Consider the following 21087-nt stretch of genomic DNA (forward strand, 5'->3'; position numbering starts at 1 on the left):
AAAGTTTTGCCTATAGTTCTACAAAGGGGTCACGTTCGCTTAAGTATATTAATTTTCAGAGTGCAAACCAAATGCATAGTAACCCATAACAACTGATCAGAAATCACCCTTTGACAGTTACTGCTGGACATATTCAATTTTTGTTTCAGATTATATCTGTCAGATCAGGACTCACCAGCTATGTGGTGTTAGGCTCCTCCTAAATGTAGCTCCTTAGACTACATAGTTGTACATATAGTAGATCTTACCTTTCTGACAGATCTAATCTGAAATAAAATCTGTCTTTGTTTGTGTGTGCATGTGCGTGCACGTGTTTGTGCGGTCGCCAGCATTGTTAGTGCTGGCAGATAAATGTCAACAGATTTGTGATTGGTTGTCATGGTTTCTGCACTTTAGTGGCTGTTTTCAAAAATGAGTAGGAAATGTTCAAATGTTAAAAGAAATAACACCCATACGGACAGTTTATATTTCTTATTTCATTTCCCCAGAAAATAGAAGATTAATCCTGATTGGTGACTATGGACACTGTTCAATTTTTTTCCTTTGGCAGGGTTTATAATCATTATCTGTCAACTCCAAGGGTTGACAAGTCTCATTGAATTGAAATTTTATTAAAAACAGGTAATTATGTTCACATCATTATGTTATGTTGTATGGTCATTCCTGGTCTTTTTAAACTCTATAGACTTGTTATGCATTGTTACATTTATGACTGTTATCATATCCAAACTTGTAAAACTCGATTACATTTGAAACCAGAGTGGATTACATGGAGATTTGTGCATGCTTATGTCTGTGCCTGTACACTTATGTGGCATTTCAATAAAACTTTTTGAACAAGAATTGATATTGTGAGAGGTCAGCTTGTTCTTTAGGTTGTTAAATTAACTAGGTCACTAAAATCAAATCTTACATATTTCCCTTTCTTGCTTCCCATGCTGCCAACACTACTGTAATGAAAAGAAGTCACTGCTCTTGCAATGTATTCTCCCCAGACACAGGTCCTTATGGAGGTACAAACCATGGACAGTGGCCCGGCATACAGTTTATACAGATATTCTACACCAAACATGAATAAGTGAGAACAGTACTGTACAATTAGTACAGGATGAACCAAGGAACACACGGACTGAATCCCTCTAGCAGCAGATGTGAAAGATTAGTTCTGTTGTGTCCTGTGTAGGGCCTTTTAGTGAGATACTTAGTGCCTTTTGTGAGTGTGGAGGTTGGAGAAGGGGTGTCAGTGTGTTTGGGATGGTTATGAAAGAAAGAGGGGTGTTGGGTAAGTCGATGGAAGCCTGGCTGGACTCGAGAAGGTTCAGAGCAGCTTGGCATAAGGAGAACGTTCTGTACGCACACAGAATGTGTGAGAAATGCTTCCTTCGCCTCTTTGCTTCCACTTCTAGAAGGCGAGTGCAGAGGGCCTGGAGCACCCAGTCTTCTGTGTAAAAAACTCCGTAGAGCCCCAGCCCTGCCTTGCCTGGTGCAGGTCTATGCACAGGTTTGAGATGAGGCTCTCTACCCTGCACAGGGAACTCACAGCAAGCAAGTGTAGTGCATTTGGTGACTCAACACAGTTGTTCATAAGGAACCCCTTAGAGAAGAGCGTCTGACTTAGATACTTCTGTATGTGGTTTCAGTTTTCACCTGTTCCCCTTGTGCATACAGTTGTTTTCTTGCAACCAAAGAATACAATGGGGAAAATTAAAAGGGTAGAATGATGACAGTGTAGGGCCTGAAAAGTGGTGAGGGGGCAATAAAGAGTGGTGAGTGAAGGGATAGCTTGGCCAGAGTGGTGAGAGCTGGGGCTGAGAGCAGGGATGGGGGACAGGCTGATGAGGAAAAAGTGGTGAGAGTGGGGATTGTGCGGCAAAGTGGTGATAGAGGGGGGTAGAGTTGAGTGGTTAGAGTGGGAGAGCTGTAATAAAGGGGGCCCAGGGGAGGTGGGAATGGTAGAGTGGTGAGAATGGGAGGTTTGGCAGAGTGGTAAGATTGGAGGGGGCTTTAGAGTGGTGAAGGGGACAGGGAAGAATGAGGAGAGCAAGAGTAGGTGAGTGGGCATGTGGTGGAGCGGTGGGGGAGTTTTGAAAGTAGGGAGGTTCACCAGAGTGGTGAAGGGGGTGATGGCAGTGCAGTGGGAGTGGATATTTAATTTGGCACACAGTGGGGGAGATTTACTACAACTGGAGCACACACAATCTGGTGCAGCTGTGCATAGTAACCAATCAGCTTCTAGGTTTTTATTGTCAAAGCTTAATTGAACAAGCTAAAGGTAGAAGTTGATTAATTACTATGCACAGTTGCACCAGATTCTGTGTGCTTCAGTTTTAGTAAATCTCCCCCTGGGTGGTGGACTTTGAGTTTAACACATCTGCTCTAGAAATGAGGACATACTTCAATACAGATGGTACATTTCTCCACAAATATTGCTTAAAATTCTGCTAAAGGTGTGACCACATTATTGTAGTCAGTATTTTAACATCTGCTGAAATTTTCAATAATAAAATACAACAAAACTTCCAGAATTTGAGTGAGTAGTTTAAAACACCTCTTTATGGAATTTGTGTATGCAAAGTGTACCATATAAAATAGTTTTATTCAGTAGTGCAGCATGGTGGGAAATTTGACGAGCACTGTTCCCACCAGTTGCTGCTGCAAAAATTTATCACTGCAAGTTCAAACTTACATATACAATATTTGAATCACGCTTGCTGACTTAAAGCTTCAGAAAAAGGTAACATGGAACTGTATGACAGATGCATAGGGGTGAATCAATTACAGCAATCTTTCCTGCTGACAAAGCTGCCGAACCTAAATGGTTAGCCTAATCAAAACTTTTTGTTAGATATTGGGGTTAAACCACAAAATGATTTCATACATCTCTTGGAGTCTGCGGTGGCTATGAACTCAAGTTGTTTGGTCTGTACATGTGCCACAATTATTATGTATTTAATTTATTGTTTCTGATCACAATCTCATCACCTCTCTGATCACAAACTCATCACCTTCACAGTCTCCTCATCTTCAAACCCCTATCCCTCCAAGCAGCAAACAATTACCCGCAGAAACCTTCACAACTTGAACCCTGCTCCTTTCCACTCTTCAACTGACTAACTCTATGACAGAATCACTCCCCTGTGCTGCCCTTACCTGGCCACTGCTGTCTATAACAGTTCACTTTCATCCGCATTAGACTCGCTTGCTCCTCTAACAACACGAAGCATCAGGCCCCGACTGTTACAACCTTGGCAGACTGACCACACCAGAAATCTTAAACGACATAGTCGTGCACTGGAGCGATTGTGGCGTAAAACCAAATCCCAGCAAGCATTCACCCGATATAAATCTGCTTTCTTAACATACAATTCTGCCCTTCATGCTGCCAAACAAGCCTACTTTGTCACTCTTATTAATACCTTCTCATCCAGTCCTCGTCGTCTCTTCTCTACTTTTAACTCTCTACTTTCTCCACCTACACCTCCACCCAGTACCTCACTCACTGCTCACGAGATTGCAAATCATTTCAAAAACAAGATTGACGCAATTCGTAGGGGCATCGGCACTGCACAGATATCCATCCCACTTAGCATACCTTATACTAAACCTCCCTCAACAATTTCCTCTTTTGACCTTGCGACTACCGAAGAGGCCACTAAGGTTTTCTCAGAAGCCCGTCTCACTACCTGCCCCCTGGATCCTGTCCCCTCACAGCTATTATAGTCACCCTCTTCTTCCATCCTATGCTCCCTCACTCACATCTTCAATCTTTCCCTCTCTACTGGTGCCTTCCCCTCCCCTCTAAAGCATGCGCACATCACTCCCATACTTAAAAAGCCCTCCCTAGACCCCACAAACCTGAACAACTTAAGACCCATCTCCCTGCTGCCATTTACCTCTAAACTCCTAGAATGCTTAGTCTACAATCGCCTGAGCTCCCATCTCACCGACAACAACCTTCTCGACCCTTTACAGTCTGGCTTTCGCTCTCTACACTCCATTGAAACTGCCCTACTAAAACTCTATAATGATCTACTAACTGCTAAAACCAATGGTCACTACTCTGTACTCTTACTACTTGACCTCTCTGCGGCTTTTGATTTGGCTGAACATCCCCTCCTCCTCAAAAAACTCCACTCTCTTGGCCTCAGAGACTCTGCTCTCTCCTGGTTCTCCTCCTACAAATCGCAGCGCTCCTTCAGTGTTACCTATAACGCTGCCTCCTCCTCTTCACTCCCTCTTCCTGTAGGGGTCCCTCAAGGTTCTGTCCTTGGACCCCTTCTCTTCTCCATCTACACCTCCTCCCTTGGTCATTTGATAAACTCCCGCGGTTTTAAGTACCATCTCTATGCTGATGACACACAAATCTATCTTTCTACTCCTCACCTCACCCCTTCAGTCTCCACTCGCATTACTAACCTACTAAGTGACATATGGGCATGGATGTCACTCCACTTCCTCAAACTCAATCTTTCCATAACTGAGCTCTTAGTATTCCCTCCAGGCCGTGCCCCCTCCCCTGACTTCTCCATCAAGATCAATAACACAATCATCAGTCCCTCCCCTCATGCCAGGGTACTAGGTGTACTTCTAGACTCCCATCTGTCCTTTCAGCCCCAAATCCAATCACTGTCCAAATCTTGTAGACTTCACCTCCGCAACATCTCCAAGATACACCCGTTTCTAACCTTGGAAACCACTAAGCAACTTATTCACTCCCTTGACTATTGTAATTCCCTCCTCATTGGCCTACCTCATCGCAGGCTATCCCCTCTTCAGTCTATCATGAATGCTGCTGCCAGACTCATCCACCTTACTAACCGTTCTGTATCTGCCATCCCTCTCTGCCAATCCCTACACTGGCTTCCCATTGCCCAACGGATAAAATTCAAAACACTAACAATAACGTATAAAGCCATTTATAACTCTGCCCCAAATTACATGAACGATCATGTCTCTAAATATCACCCAAACCGCACTCTCCGCTCCTTGCAAGACCTGCTGCTTTCTAGCTCCCTTGTCTCCTCCTCCTATGCTCATCTCCAGGACTTCTCCAGAGCTTCCCCCATCCTCTGAAACTCTCTACCCCAATTTATCAGACTATCGTCTACTCTGCTCACTTTTAGGCAATCTCTGAAAACCTATCTCTTCAGGGAAGCCTATCCTGCTCTCAGCTAATACTGGAATCTTCTACTCTTCCAACCAGTCCATCCCCCACAGTTACTACCTTTTGTACCACTAGCCCCTCCCTCCTAGATTGTAAGCTCCAAGGAGCAGGGCCCTCAAATCCCTTTTGTAACGAACTGTATTGTTACTGTCTCCTGTTATATTGTAAAGCGCTGAGCAAACAGTTGGCACTATATAAATCCTGTATAATAATAATAATTGTTTTATTATAGATGATACAGAGAGGGAGTGGAAGCACCCCAGAATGTCAGGAACACCCAAAATGACAACACAGAGTCAGAAACTATGGGAGGGAATTTTTCTTTTGGAAGTCTCCAAGAGAAGTGATGTAAGAAGTCTTTGGAAAATTCAGCCCACCGATCTCCAAACAGAAAAATTACATTTGGGTGGAATGACCCTTTAACTTGCCATGCTACCTGGCTACTAGAGAGTGCATCCTGGAAACTTTACATACAAGATCCAAAGCTATACTTTAAAAGCAGACCCTAAGTGATTGAAAATCTAACAGAGAAAATATTGATACAGTCTGTTAGGATACGTCATGGACATACAAGATGAGCAATTATAACTTAAAAATATCTGCAAAAAGAACTTTCTGTGAGGCCAGTCAGTTTGTTACATCATATTTCCATGCAGACTGGCAAATGAGAAGGACCGCTTTCTATTGGTAATAAAGGTAATTCGACAGACACTTTTTTAAAAATCACGCAATCTATAGTTATTTTGGATTTGTCATTACTGACGTTTTCCTAGGAAAGTGAACTATGGTACCCTAATATCATTTTGACACCGCAGATCTTGGCCTCCGTTGGAAATAAGCAATAACTCACACACCTTAAAGTCAAACTTTGGACAAAAAAAAATACATATAAATACTCTCACAGCAGATTTGTTTTTCTAAATCTTCCTTGTAACAAGTTTTATTGCCTGATTCATTACATTTATACTTGCTGTATAGTTGACAGTGGTGTTTGTTCTGCATTCAGCATTGTTACCCTGCAGAACAGGTAGTCCTAGATGCACTTAAGTGACAAACAAATTAAAGCCCAACTCAAACAAATACATTTTAAGCAGTTTAAGCAAGGTTTTTTTTTTTTAGAAAAAGGTTTAAACCATATGAGTAAAAGAAAGCCACTCTGGCAGTGTTAAAAGTTTTTTTATACAACCTCTTTTTCTGGACAGCTTCACTTGTTCAAGGATGTGAACACATATTGGATCTACTGGCAGGATCAACAGGTAATAAAACTGTGGGAGAGATGCACTAAAATTGTAGTGTGCAAAAAAAAAAAAAAGCTTCCGGGTTTTTATTGTCAAAGCTTTTGAATTGAACAAGCTGAAGTTAGAAGCTGATTGACTACCATGGAGAGCTGCACCAGGTTTTGCACTCTTCAGTTTTAGTAAATCAACCTCTACGGGTTATGGAGGAAGGCTCACAAAAACAAAACCTGCAGTATTAAGGCTATCGATGAACTGCATCATATATGTATTTTTTTATTTTGCCCATTGTTCTACTGTAAAGATGGTTGCTGATCCAGAGGCCCTAAGGGCACTTCTCACAGGTTCCAAAGGAGTATATACATAGCAATTTAAACACTTTTTAAATAATAAATCATATACAGTATAATAAAGTATTTAATCATTTAAAACAACTCATTGTCTGGATATTCATACAACATCAGGCTTATTCAGCAAGGCAAAGTCCAGTAAGTCACAGCAACCAGTCAGAAACCGTCTTTTACCAATGTGACTGAACTGATTTCTGCTTAGTTGCTAGGGGTAAACAGATTTTTCAAACCATTACAGTACTTTGCACATTCTTGATTCTGGTTGATTATTGAATTATTACCCAGTATCTGTAAACCGCATACATTTATTGGTAATAACTCAGAGTGATTCAAGTTATTGATGTTAACTTGAAATGAAGTGACATACATAAAGGGGTACTTTGATGAGGTTACATAAACCAAAGCAAGAAACACTGCATTGAAGAAAATCCGGTTTAACTAAGAATTTGAATATTGAGTCCAAACCTTAATTGTACACACTTTTACTTATGAAAATGTTATATGTGCCCCATTCTTAGCTGTGCCGATTTCTGTCTGACATTTCAGCTTGTTATGGAGAGTCTCTTCAAATCTGACAGTTTCTGCTGATCTTAGACACCACACTCTCACGAGCTGGGTAAATCTACTGTATGTCACATCAGGAGATCTCTGATCTTCTTATACAAGGAAAGCGTTAGACTCAGACAGTTAAAGCTGAAGTTCAGTTGAAAAAAAATATTTTTAGTTCTGCAGTTTTATTGATCTAACTTGCCTTTGATGATGTGTCTCCCATGTTATGCAGGCAGCTGGATCCTGAAGGGTGGAGGGTATCAAGAAATATTACTATTGAATTCAGTCCGGAGACCCAAAGCTATTAACCCTCTGCATGCGGGAAGTTCAGAGACAGGAAAGGGACAGGGCATCCCTGCAGAGAGAATTTCTCCAGCAGCCTGTACGATGTGGGTCACAATTCATTACAGGTAAGGTAGGTCAGCAAAGCTGTAGGGCTAAATATTTTTAGCTATATTTCAGCTTTAATGTTTAGCTAATATAGGGGACCAATAACAAATGTTAGGTTTGTGCAATCAGTTTTAAAGTGGTATGCTTTTTAAATGCCCCACTCCCTTCCTCCATGGTAAAACACTTAAGCTGGCCATAGACAGAGCTATTTTCTGTCCTGCAACCAGAAATCGCTCGACTCCCCCATCAACACTGACTCCGTTCCTGCTGGGAGAACACAGTATTTACTGCTAGCAGCTATAATAGCCGAAAGCAATATTCACATGTAAAATCTGACAGGCTGGTTGCATCCAAGTTGATCAATCAATCAACTAGGGTACATTCGGCCTGCCCATACATAGTTCGAATCTCGGCCGGTCCCTGCTGAATTGGCCTACATTCGATTTGAATTGGTCTTTACTAAAACTGTAAAAATGACACCTGTAGGGAAAATAAGTTAGATATTATACCCCCCTTATATCTGGCTTATTTGGTGCAGTGAATATTATCATGCTGTCAGCAAGATCCGAGGAAGTGAGAAAACTTCTTGTGAGAAAACCCTGAAGTACCCTGTTTGGAGCATCTTCTTCTCAGTGGCATTTGGCCTACTCAACATTCGTGAAATGTCACTGGTAGAAGGATGATGTTACCTTTTGTCTAGGTACCGCAGACAGAAGCTGGAGGAAAAGTGAGTATATTTTCTTACATTTTTCCCATCAGGTGTTTTTTTTTACTTTTATTCAGTGTTTTACCATGAGGGGCACATTCGAAAAGCAGACCTAGCATTTTAGGCGCTACTTGAAAACTGAAAATCCAGATTATTGCCTAAGCCCAATCATAGTTGGCTCTATATAAGGTATGGTTTATGTTTATTGGTTCATGGGAGGTATAGGTAAACTTTTAAACATTTCTACATTTATTTCAGTTGTACTCAGACAAATACTGGCAATGACAGGAATTAAAAACATCATTATTACATCATGATAGCTGTAGTCACATTCCAAAGTGTCACCTATCAAATGAAAGTGAACCTGAGGCCCTGTGTGTTTGAACAGGGCACGTACCGGTGAAGTACTGCCATTGTTGTTGTATGCTGTCAAGTGTTGGAAATGGAAGGGAAATAGGTTGTCTGTAAAACTTTAACTGAGAGATCGGTGCCTTTTGCCAGCACCAAAAAGGATGAAGTTATCTTTTCTGGTTTGTCAAATAATATCACAGCTGCACAGAGCGCACACAGGAAAAAAAAACTTCCAGTGCATGCACAATGTCCATTGCAATAAGGAACACTTTGTGCATCTCCTTCCTGTTGTGTACAGTATTTGGCATATATAACAAGATGGAGCGCAGATTTGCAGGAGGAGCATTAGGCTAAGCTAAGAGTCTACTTTAGGAATAATACAAACTTTATTATTTCTGCTTAATTTACGCTCAGTTTTACATTTGGGCTGCTTTGTTTGGATAAGTTCTTCAGGGGTATTTCCAAGAGGAGGTAAAAGCCGCTTTTTGCTGTTCCGTTTATCAGACATCCATTGTGGAGGCAATTCAAAGGGTCCAAACCCAAACTGCACGGAATACTTTTCATTAAGGATTTCTGCTTCTCCAGGCATTACAGGGGCCACTTGTGCTGCTGATTCAGCACCCTGTGGGATTAGCTTTTGTACCAGAGTATGTTCCACCTCAGTGCTGCTACTGGGCATACTTTCCTTTAGTTTGTAGCTTCTGGAAGCCTCTGATTTGATCTCATTATCATCATCTTCTTCCACAGACCTGAATATCTGTTGCTGTCCAATATGAAACATCTCTAGAAGCTGGCTCCCTGACCGTACACTGGGCTCCAAATTCACCTCCGCTACCGATCCCAGGTTCACCACATTCCTCCTGCTGTATCGCCGATGAAGTTGAACTATGGTGCCCACCACACACTTACGCACAGATTTGTTGACAGTCAAGAAGAGTAAGGGGTTTGTGACAAGAGATACCTTAGGCAACCAGATGGCAGTAAGTATGAGAATGTCTGAGATATGAGAAACATTGAGCACAGTGCGATAAACAATCAGTGTCACATATGGAACGCTGCAAAGGATGAAAACCAGGACCATGGACAGCAGCATTGAATGCAGTTCAGCCTCCTTTTGGGAAACATAGGGAATAGATATTGAGTTCTGTGGGGTCCTTAGGGCTGCTATGATCACCTTCTTCTTCTGGCTGGCACTTAGTGCTCTGCGAATGAGTAGCATAAATAGGAAAACCACAGCAACTGGTACTAGAACAGTGGTAACGTTGTACACCAGGACATATACCAAGTGACCCAAAGAGTAGCCCCATGATTGGGAGCAGGTAGACATGGCATAGATGTCAGTCACGTTAGTCACAGCGAAAACAGGGACACTGGCTACAACTGCATGTGTCCAAATGTAGATCAACAAGTCTCTAGCCTTGGCATCTGATATCTTCCTCTCTAGAGGGTACAATACAGAGTAATACCTGTGGTAACAAAAACATTGCATATATTAAAAAAAGCACAGTCTTCTAGCAATACTATAACATGCAGTAATAGAGATAATACTTGCATTAAAAACCTAGATAAAATGATATAATATCTTGTATTCAATTACATACTAATTATTATACTGAACTATCTTTGTCCTTATCATACATATGTGCAAGTACTGATTACTGGTTTTATCTTTATATCTCTGACCTAAAACTGTTTTTGGAAAGAGTGCAAAGGGCATTAAATATATGATCAAGTTTACTCACTGCAGTAATGTTTTGAAAATTATTTCAATGAGGGTGCAAAACTAATGAGAGCTTTCAGAGATTTTGTTTGGTTAACACCAATAATTATTACTATTTATGTTCACTAAATGAAAAAATAAGTTCTGAGAGGCACACCTGCAAGGGCAGAGGTAGCTGGACAAGTGATCTGCAGCTGGGTAAGCGGTCCTCTGCTGTCAGAACCAGAGTGAAAGCAGCCAGACTCAAGCACAGGGCCATTGATAGGGCAGTACTGCAAGTACTCTGGTACCCAGCCCAGGCCCCGCCTGCTCAACAGGGAGGTCCAGACAGTTTTATTGTTTATTTATGGATAAATGAATTAAATGAACCACCATGATGCCACCTCTCCTACTAGGCTCCCCAGGACTTAAAATTAATTTCTCTGGACTCCAGCAGTTCAACAGAAAGTCCCAGGAGGCTGGAACAGAGGAGGGACTTTTTTTATTTTCATCACACAGGCAGATGAGGCCAGCTTCGGAAGTCCCAGTGCTCAAGTTACAGCTGGTTGCCCACAACCTTTCCTTTGTGGAGTGATTCTAACTGCTGTGCTTCCTCAATGAGGGCTGAGGTGGGTAAGGCTGTAGCCAGTGGTGAATGAGAGGTGGCTGAGGGCACAGCTCAAGGATCCCATTGGCATATGTACAGGCTGTCATGAGCTTGTCTATCTACTCTATGGAAGGTACAGTCCTCAGTAAACAGTAGAGCCAGTCCAGAACAAATACCAGCACCAAACAGCTCTGTGACATCATGATAATGAGGATGATCATAAGCACAGTGATAATTACAAAAAACCTCCTGCGCTCACAAGGACTCCTACCCTATAACCATAAGCTGCTGACACTAAGCTTATACCCAAAATAAGTGAATAAACAGTGCAAAAATTATGAGTGCAGCGCTAATTAGTATCTAATAGAACCGTAATACAATATATACTCAATCCCCCCAAAAAATCCAAGATACTCAATGCATATACAGTGTCATGCATGTATTCCCTCATGGGGAATATCTCGTGCAAAAACATGAAAATAAAGTAATATATACTATAATAACATATATACTAATAATAAACAGTGCCACACAAAAAGTGCACAAAGGAATGAACGATAGTTCAAATACAAGAAAAGTCCAAAGTAAATAATAATAATACTGATGATGCTGTGCTTAATGATGAACTTCACACTCCACTCTTCATGCAAAATTATGTGCAGTGTACGTGGGTGTACACCCATAGCATGTGGTAGGAGGCTGGAAGATTCATCGTTTTGTGAGTGGAAATCTACTTTTTATACCTATTACCAATAAAATTACTGGTTGCACTATGGAGGGTCTCTGCTTGTGTCTTACTATGACCCTGGGAGGAGCTGGCTGCTAAACTGGTGGACGCTGGAGGAGGAAGATATTTTCTAGAAAGTGATCCATACTGATAGGATCGTGTGATCCTGAAAGCGTGCTGGCCCCTTGGGGTCTAAGGAAGGAGGTGAGGGGGCATTTTGGCTGTTAAGGATTGTCACGTGTGAATCACGTACACTGCACATAATTTTGCATGAAGAGTGGAGTGTGAAGTTCATCATTAAGCACAGCATCATCAGTATTATTATTATTTACTTTGGACTTTTCTTGTATTTGAACTATCGTTCATTCCTTTGTGCACTTTTTGTGTGGCACTGTTTATTATTAGTATATATGTTATTATAGTATATATTACTTTATTTTCACGTTTTTGCACGAGATATTCCCCATGAGGGAATACATGCATGACACTGTATATGTATTGAGTATCTTGGATTTTTTTGGGGGATTGAGTATATATTGTATTACGGTTCTATTAGATACTAATTAGCGCTGCACTCATAATTTTTGCATAAGCACAGTGAAGTGCTATTTTACACTTGCGTTCAGGCAGCATTAAAAAGGCAAGTCTGAGCCACATTTTAAAAGCACCTCCAAATATTTAACACTTATCTATTCTAGGGAGTGTAATGTAGAGGAATACTGTTTTTCATCCTTGACCCCCCCGCCCCCCATCCCTGGCAGCTGAGGGTTTCCTTATTATTTAAACTCTTGAAATGTGAGCTGGCCCTCTATATCATATTATACAATTCAGGACCAGGTGTGGCCACTGGTCCTGCATTATTTGGAATGATGTCAGTGAATGGGAGTGATTTATTGAGACTGGTCTTCATGCCAGAACCAGCATAGAAAGACTGTGAAACAAAGGAAAGGCTAAGTAATTCTTTTGTTACATGCTCCCTAAATTCAGCAAGCATTGGACCCTTAATGGGTACCCACATGGATATTTTATAGTTGACAAGAATTCATCTTAGCCATAAAGACTAGAGGAAGCTTGATGTTTGACTCCCTTACAACAGTGAAGCGGGCACAAAAAAACTGGAGCAATGAAAATTAGCATGAAATTGTAGTTGCGACCTAAAAGGTTTCACCTCTTACTTCATTGAAATGTTAAAGTACATGTAAATTCAGTCATTAAAATCTTTTATATTAACAAGGTAATGGGATTTCAAAAATAGTTTTTAATCTTTTCTAATCTCCAGCTTTCATTATTATCATACCTGGAAATCCTGTGATAAATGTGACTTCCTGATAAGGCACTTCCTGTTGTAGGGTGACAGCACACTATCACTGTCTCCCAGTTGCTCTTCCCATGTTGTCACTCCATTGCATATGCTTCTAGTAAAGACTGAAGGTGAACATGTGGATGCTCCATGCACAAGCAAGTTCTGCACTTGTAACCGTTAGGAAGGCCATCCTAAACAATGGCATATACTGTAACTGCTGCTACAGCAAATGCAAGTAGACAGAAAGTGGCTACAGTGAGGCTTCAGACGCAAAAGAGGATGCTAAAAGGTCAAAACAGAATGTAAGGGGTCTTAAAGAGGTTTGCTCCTCTTTTCTGGAATTTTACAGCAACATTCTCTGATTGGCGAAAAATTATCCTCCACTAAAGAGACAGTGCATAGGACAGTGGGAGTAGGGGTTCATGTGTTGCTGCAGAGAAAGAAGCAGGATCTTGTCTGTGGGGAAAAAAGAGGATTCAAGCCCACCATTTGAGAGAGCAATGGTGTTCCTCTGACCTAGGGGAGCATGGCTCCATAGGTTGTGTTACCCTATGAACAGCCTTTCCCAGCCAGGGTTCCATGGAACTTTAGGGTTCCTCCAGACGTCACCAGGGGTTTCTTTGTAGCCAATTGACTTTACATGTGGTGGTTCTAGGTCCAAAGCCATTTGACAGAGCCAGTAATATCCCCAATAATCTTTAATTTGTCTGTAAAAGGTGGCATTCTGACTACCACTGTAAGAGTGGCATTCTTGCCATTGGCCTCAAATTAAATAATTGAGCAGGGGATCCCCAAGACCTCAAAATTATTTTGAGGGTTCATCTGGATTTAAAAGGTTGAGAAAGGCTGGCTAAGATTTTTCAGACAGGGAGAGGGGGAAAGAGGCTATAACCAGCTCCAGGATGAGACCAAGTACTGCTGAACAAAAGAGGGTTCCCCTGACTGCCATACTATGATACTGACTATGAGCACTACTAAATTGTTGATGCACATCCAAGTTACAGTTAAAATCATTGTCCACCTTTTGCACTGAAGCTCACAGAGCATTGCAACAGTGATTGATCAGTTCCTAGGACAGAGACTGAGAAAAATCCCTCTAATAGAGCCCCAGAGATATAACAAGTATATAGCAAGTATAACCCAACAATTCCCCACTCTATCCAAAACTTAAAATAAAGTTTGGGCTAGAAATATAATCTAGGCCCATGACGGGTATCGGACAAATGGCTGACATCAGTAGTTGAGGTGTTTTTTGTCAAAGGCAATTATCATACCTTTTGAATTTTCAAATTGTATTTGTTTAATGGAACAAATCATGAAAAGAAATAATAAAGAAGTTCAGAAAAATTTCCTCCCTGAAGCATGTTGCTTGGAGAAATAGAACATTCATGTTCTTGGATTTTGCCAGTTTTGTTATGCCGGCTTTCATGTGGGGAGAGCTAAACCTCTTACATTGAGAGACGTAAGGCATGAAGAGGCCATATTTCATCTGTGATTAAAGAGCATAGAATCCATTCTGAAAGTTTGAAGATAATTCCTGACATATAATGTTGATTTACTCTAAGAAATAATTCACTTGGCTACGTAAAGGAAAAGGTGATGCTGTGGTCACTGCAAACAAGCACAGCTTCAAGTTAAAAAGATTCTGTTTTTTTTCAATTTCCTTGCATATGATTTGGGGTAATTAAAGTGAACACAGCTTTAGCTTTCTACTCAGCTTAGTACATGTGAACACAGCTTTAGCTTTTTTCTCAGCTAAGTAAATATTTATATTGTTAGTAGTAGGTATTCCTTTACTGAATTCTCCTAATATTTCTGCTTCTATTCCAAATCTATGATGTTAAATGGTGATGTGGTTAAAAACCAACTCCAGCTTTTGAAACAACCCACCCCTGCCCTCACCTCCCCCTTCACTGACTCCCTCTACACGTTTAAAAAAAATAACTATTCAAACCTTAAAGCAGAACTGCATTGCATCTAAGCACCACAAACCAAAAATGCTATTTAATTAATTTTTATTATTCAAAACAAACCCCCATCCATCCTTGTCTCTAGTCTCATCTTGAGTAAGGGCAAATGATTAATGTGTCATTTACTTCCTGGAATCCATCTGCCCTTATCTCAGGCATAGGCTGAGCTGAGAACCCTCCCTTTTCTCCTGAAAACTCCTGGGATGTATGACATCATTTGCCTTGGCATGGGAACCAGGAAGTAACTGAAGAAATGTAAGAAAAAAGTTTAAAACAAGTAAATATCATATACCTTTCTATCTATTTACTAATGCTAGCAACATAAGGATTACAAATAGCCCATGATGATTGAGAGAGTGAAGTTACACTTTAAAGCTGAATTCCAGGTATGATTTTTTTTACCATAGTTACATTGGTCAAGTTTGTATCAGGGCAAGTGTGCATGTTTCATTCCTGGCCGCCACTACTACAGTGATCCTCGCTGTATTCTGGGTCCCATTCTGATCAAAAATGTAGGGTGGCAGGGATGTTAAAAGGTAAAAACACACACATGATTATAAAAAAGAATGACTTTATTAAACATGTATTAAGCTAAAAACACATTGAAAACACAGGCTCATAATTAAGATGTGAACAATAACCAAAAGCTCAAAGTTGAACATATGATATAATACAGAGCCCCTTATTTTAGCATAGGCTGGAGAATTGATTATAGTCCAGATAGTGTAGTTCCAAGGTCCACATGTAAGGATAAAGTCTCCCATATGATTGGCAATACCTCCCTTGGATATCTATTGGAGTCACCTGGCCCTACCTGTCAGCCCTTGCTTACTGTTGGCTTGATTGATCACATGCATATCACATAATATGTGATTTTAAGAACTTCTCACAGGCTTTATCCTTACATGTGATCCTTGACCATACTCCTGAGTGTTGTTCCTGGGACTATCCCTGAAGAAGAGCTTCAGTCTCAAAACGCATTGGTCATTGGAACTACACTATCTGGACTATACTCAGTCCCCAGCCTAAATTATATTAAGTGGTTCTGTATGACATCATATGGTCAACTGGCTCTTTTTGAGCTTTTGGTTATTGTTCACCTCTTAATTATGAACCTATGTTTTTAGCTTAATACATGTTTAGTAATTTAGTTCTTTTTTATAATCGTGTGTGTTTTTGCCCTTTAACATTCATGCCACCCTAAATCTTTGGATCTTTATTTCCTCTGGGATGGGCATTGAACGATCTCCAGTCACATTATTTCACATTTGGATCCCATACTGAGCGGCTGCCATGCTCTGCTGCATAGTGAACGCTTAGGTGCCATTCATCAAATGACTTGCATTTTCTCTCAATGAATACAAAGTGTTCTCTGATTGGACAAGGTGGAAATTGTGATGTCGTCCAATCAGGGAAAGCTTTGCATTCATTGAGGGAAATGAAAGGTATTCCCTGATTGGCACCCATCCCCTTGTGTTCACTGTGCAGCAGGGCAGCCGCTCGACACAGGACCCAGAAGAAAGAGAGAATCACTGTCCTAAAAACAATTACTGAAGTGAATCTCTGCTTCCATGAGGATCAGCCAGGTTAAGGGCATGCATACTTGCTCTGGTCCAAGGTGGACCAATGTAACTATGCAAAAAAACAAATATCCAGGAACTCAGCTTAAAATCCAGGTTGTCTCCAGCCAGCCACGTTAGATCAAAGGTCTCTGTTCTTGTACTGTGCCTATTGTGGGGGCACAGAATGGTGTTCATGTAAGCCTAATGGAGAGCCATTCTGCGCAGCTGTACTGTGAGCCCAGTATGCCTACAAGGACCTGGGCTCACAAGAAGGGGGTTAGATGATGTTGGACTTCTTTCAACCTGTAACAGGAAAGGAGTTTGACTACAGAATGGGAGTCTGTGGGGGAGTCTGTGTCAGTCCTATGCATCAGAGTGAAGGTAAGTATTGCATTGAGAGCTGCATTTTTTTTTTGCTATGCTGGGCAGCTTATTTAAATAAAATTATGGAGCTGGGTTAAAAAAATGGTCATAAACTGTTTATGTTAAAACAAATATGAAATACGCTGTCTTTACCTGTCCAAGGCGATGGCAGCAAAACTAAGGATGGTCACGGAGCAGAAGACTTTGTGCAGGAATTTGATAGTCTTGCAGAAAAGCAGGGTGTAAATCCACCAACAGCATTGAGGGTTGGCACTGAGCACAATATCAAAAGGCACACACACCAAACTGGCACAGATGCCAGAGCAAGCAAGGTTCTTCATAAACCTATTTGTTACAGATTTGAGTACGGTGGTCCTACAGGTTGACCAAAGGACAATAAAGTTCCCTGAAAACAGAAAAAAAAAAGATTACTATGATGAAATAAAAATATGTTGCATATGTGAGAAAACAAGGACCAACTCTGCTCCAAACAGAAATATCAGATTTGGATATGCATTGGTTGCGTAATTCACCTACTTGTTTCTCTCCCTCTGATGGCTGGATGCCATGGTTATTTGTTTACTCTACATCTTGTAGAATACAGAGGTGAGCAGGACACCATTTTTTTGGTTTAGTACTGCTTGTGGCGCTCTGGATCCTTGAGAGAGATAAGCTAAAATTTGACCTAGCTTGCCAGCAGCCATGAGATCTGAGTTTTGGGTAGATTTAGTTCATGTGGACTGGCAAAAAGAGGTATTGCTAAAATCAATGTTTTGCACATTAAAGCCTAAGTGTAGTCAAAACATTAAAAAATGGGCATAAGGGAGAGTACTTACAGGCAATGCAAAGTGTCCCTTGTGCTACTGGCTGCATCTTTAGTTGAAATGTGAAGTCCTCTGATCTCCCCCAGACACCTGTAGCCATAATATGAGCGCTAGGCCTGTCACAGGCACTTGTCAGAGTGCTGACTATGCCTGCTCTTTCTGCTTCTTCTCCTCCATTCGTATAAGCTGTACCATAGCTTCTATAAATGAAAATCACTCTATAAATATAGGATGGGTGAATGAAATACAGGTCCACCTCTACCATTCATAAATTGCTTTTCAATAATGAAAGCTATAGTACAGTAGTAGGTTTATACAAGTGCCAGTGACAGGTCCCTTGGCTTGTATTAACCACCGCAAAAGTGAACAATTACAGCTGTGGGGGTGGAGGTCAGAAGACTTCAGATTTTAGCTAAGACCTGCAGCCAGTAAACTTCAATTAGTGTGTATATGCAATTAAAGTTGGCAGCACATGTTAAATCTGATTGTACAATCTTCTTTTAGCTAGCTAAACAATTTACAGTTTGATTATACAATATCTGAACACTGCCTCCTTTATATTTACGAAAACTCTGTAGTGAAGGACCTACCTAAACAGTCCATCCAGCTTGTATCCAATTAGGCAGGTGCTTGTACCACATAATTGAAGACAGTACAACAACCACATCTGAGAGTGCCTGCTTGGTTAGATATAAATGAAATGTATTCCTTAGGTTGCCATCATACTATATAGTTGTTGGCAAAAAGGTAATCACATATGGTTTCAGTGTTCAGTGCACCAATATAGTTTGGGTACGGTTGTGATGTGCTGTCTGCTCCATATTGATATCTTGGAACATATTCAAGACAGTCGTATTTGATAGATATGGTTGTTGAGTGTGTCATAGAATTGAGCTTAATATAACGTGAAGAGAACAAGCAATAAAACAAAATAAAAAAAGAGTGTGGAGGACTTAACCTAACTTTAAAAATCTGGGTTATATACATGTGTATTCGGGTTAAAATGAGCTAGATAGGTTCTGCCCAGGATGGAAGGGCTTCTTGGGTTCAACCCACTTCTACTGTGGATATTAAAAGGGACAGTGGGCCAAGTCCAAGAGCCTTCTCTTGCCTTCTTCTCAGTTCCCCCCAGGAGGAATTCAAAAGACCTAGGGCTGCTTCATCTGTAGTGTTCTGTGAGGGATCCAGCCAGTGAGAAGACCAGAGGATGTGAGAGCCATCCAACTGGGGGTTCACCCCGAAGATTCCAGCCACTGGAGGATTCCACTATTGGACCATGCTTTACATGGACTCTACCTGTACAGGTACGCAAGGGCAACACGTAGGCATGTTGACTGTTTTATTGAAGATCTGCTGGACTACCTTATCTGCTTTGGACTCTTTTGTAATGTTGCACTTTAGGTTAAGTAAAGAATTAAGCTTTGCCTTCTGCCTGGTCTGAAGTTCTTGAAAGTAGTGCACTGCAAATCACACACTTAGTCTACAGCTTGGGTCACTGTCACATGGGGTATGAAGAGTCAGCACATTAAAAGTCACCTTAATGCAAGTTATTCACGTGGTTGCCATGAGCAAGGTACAGTCAGCAAGCAGCCTGTTGTAAACGTGTACCTGTTATAGGTGGAATTGCTTTTAGCTGTGAGGGAGATGTTGTCGGCACTCCCTACACCGCATTTCAGATCCCGTAGCGACCAGAATGAAACTGAACTGCAGAGGTATGGAAGTTCAAGAGTTGGAGTCAAGTGCACATTTGGAGCCCACTCTATGTGCATGGTGGGGCTCCATGCTGCTACTGGGACCGGTAATAGGAAACACTGGACAGGTGGCTGTAGTCAGTGTTTGGCACAGCCCGCTAAATACAAGCTACAGTGGGAAGATGTACATATACACGGGGACCTGAGAGTAACTAGAGAATGGTTGTTATGCAAGTGTACATGGTATATGTTCATCTCTAAGAGTAGAGGCCTGCCTTGGGGTTGAGTATTCCCTATCAGCAACCTCAGTCTTGTCCCAAGATATTGATTAAATGGTACTAAAGCAAAGGTACCACATGTGTAGGAGAGTGACCCTGTCTCAGATGCCTAGCATAGCCCGGAAGAACCCACATTGAGGGTAGTTCTCTTATGTGACCCAGATTTGGCGCCCAATGAGTTAATTGAGAAACTTGACCTGACCCCCCTCTACACATATACAAGTGTAATCACTATGCTGCCTATTTTCCTTACTGTTCTGGCACTGTTGAACTGATAGTTATCTAATCAGATTTCAATAGTATTTGCAGGCTAAGGAGTTTATTTACGAAAGGCAAATAGGCTGTGCACTTTTCAATGGAAGTAGCACAATTCAAGGAATTTTTTCCTAGAGCTTAGTGAATTTAGTGAGATTTAACTTTGCAAAGAATACCCATTCATGTGCCAGATAACAGAAACAGCATTTTTGATTGCACATGATTGGATGGTGGAAGTCAATAGAGCTTTGCCTCATTTTCAAAGGTCTGTGGAAAATTCCCTTGCATTGTGCTACTTTCCTTGAAAAGTAAACAGCCTATTTGCCTTTAGCAAATCACGCACTAAGTGTACATTGTTGTGGTTAAGAACCCAGACTGTTCAGTGGGTGCTTTAGAATACTTTTTGTGCAGTCTCCTTTTCTGAACACCCAAATGAGTCCAGCTTGAAAGATAATTAAATATACACTCAAATGAAACAAAGGTTTCGATTATAAACTAACTCAAGGGACATACCCTGCCAGACAAAGGCTCCAATTTACATTATAGCATTCATATTCTGAACCTGTACACCTCTGTAGCTAAATCCCTATAGTAAGTATGAACATCTGTGGATTGAGCCTAGATCTGAACCTGTGAAAAGTGTGTGAGTTCTTATTTTTCCTGGATCCAGTATCTTGTTTCTGTGTCCAAGTCCATTGAAGCTTCACTGACACATCTTGAAGTATGTAAAACAAGTTGCACAGATTCATGTGAGAAGAATTCATTTAAGAGCTTGGAGTCTCTTCAAGTCCAAAGAACAAAGTATTTTCGATTAAATGTAAGTTAGACTGGAACTGTAGTTCCTTTTGCCAAAATGTGCATGGATGCCCATAGAGGGCTGTTAGCCCTTCCTCCAGTATTAGTTAATCTGAGCTGTCCCATGATGTACCTTGATGCTCTGTCTGCAGCCACCATCTTCTCCCAGTCTTCTTCCAGGTTCCCAATGCTCCCCTCAGTGATTGGGTGGCCTTTGTGATATAACTCCTGCACATGTGTACAAGAGCTACATTTTCTGAGCACCTGG

The 21087-nt window shown here is 41.1% G+C and overlaps 1 protein-coding gene across 1 annotated transcript in view; it reads right to left on the minus strand.

The window, feature by feature from the left end:
- Nucleotides 1-2577: 2577 nt before the first annotated feature.
- The window catches only part of GPR176 (G protein-coupled receptor 176), an 87623-nt gene continuing 69113 nt past the window's right edge, over nucleotides 2578-21087 (minus strand). The window contains exons 2-3 of the mRNA XM_089671324.1: nucleotides 17130-17382; nucleotides 2578-10211 (exon numbers count right to left, since the gene is read on the minus strand). Coding sequence (XP_089527450.1) covers nucleotides 9101-10211; nucleotides 17130-17382 — 1364 coding nt within the window. The 3' untranslated portion in view covers nucleotides 2578-9100. The remainder of the gene's footprint in view (nucleotides 10212-17129; nucleotides 17383-21087) is intronic.

Source organism: Staurois parvus, unplaced genomic scaffold (genome assembly GCF_062004578.1).
Source record: "Staurois parvus isolate SC_StPar_1 unplaced genomic scaffold, SC_StPar_1.0 ptg000104l, whole genome shotgun sequence".
In the NCBI taxonomy this organism is placed as follows: Eukaryota; Metazoa; Chordata; class Amphibia; order Anura; family Ranidae; genus Staurois; species Staurois parvus.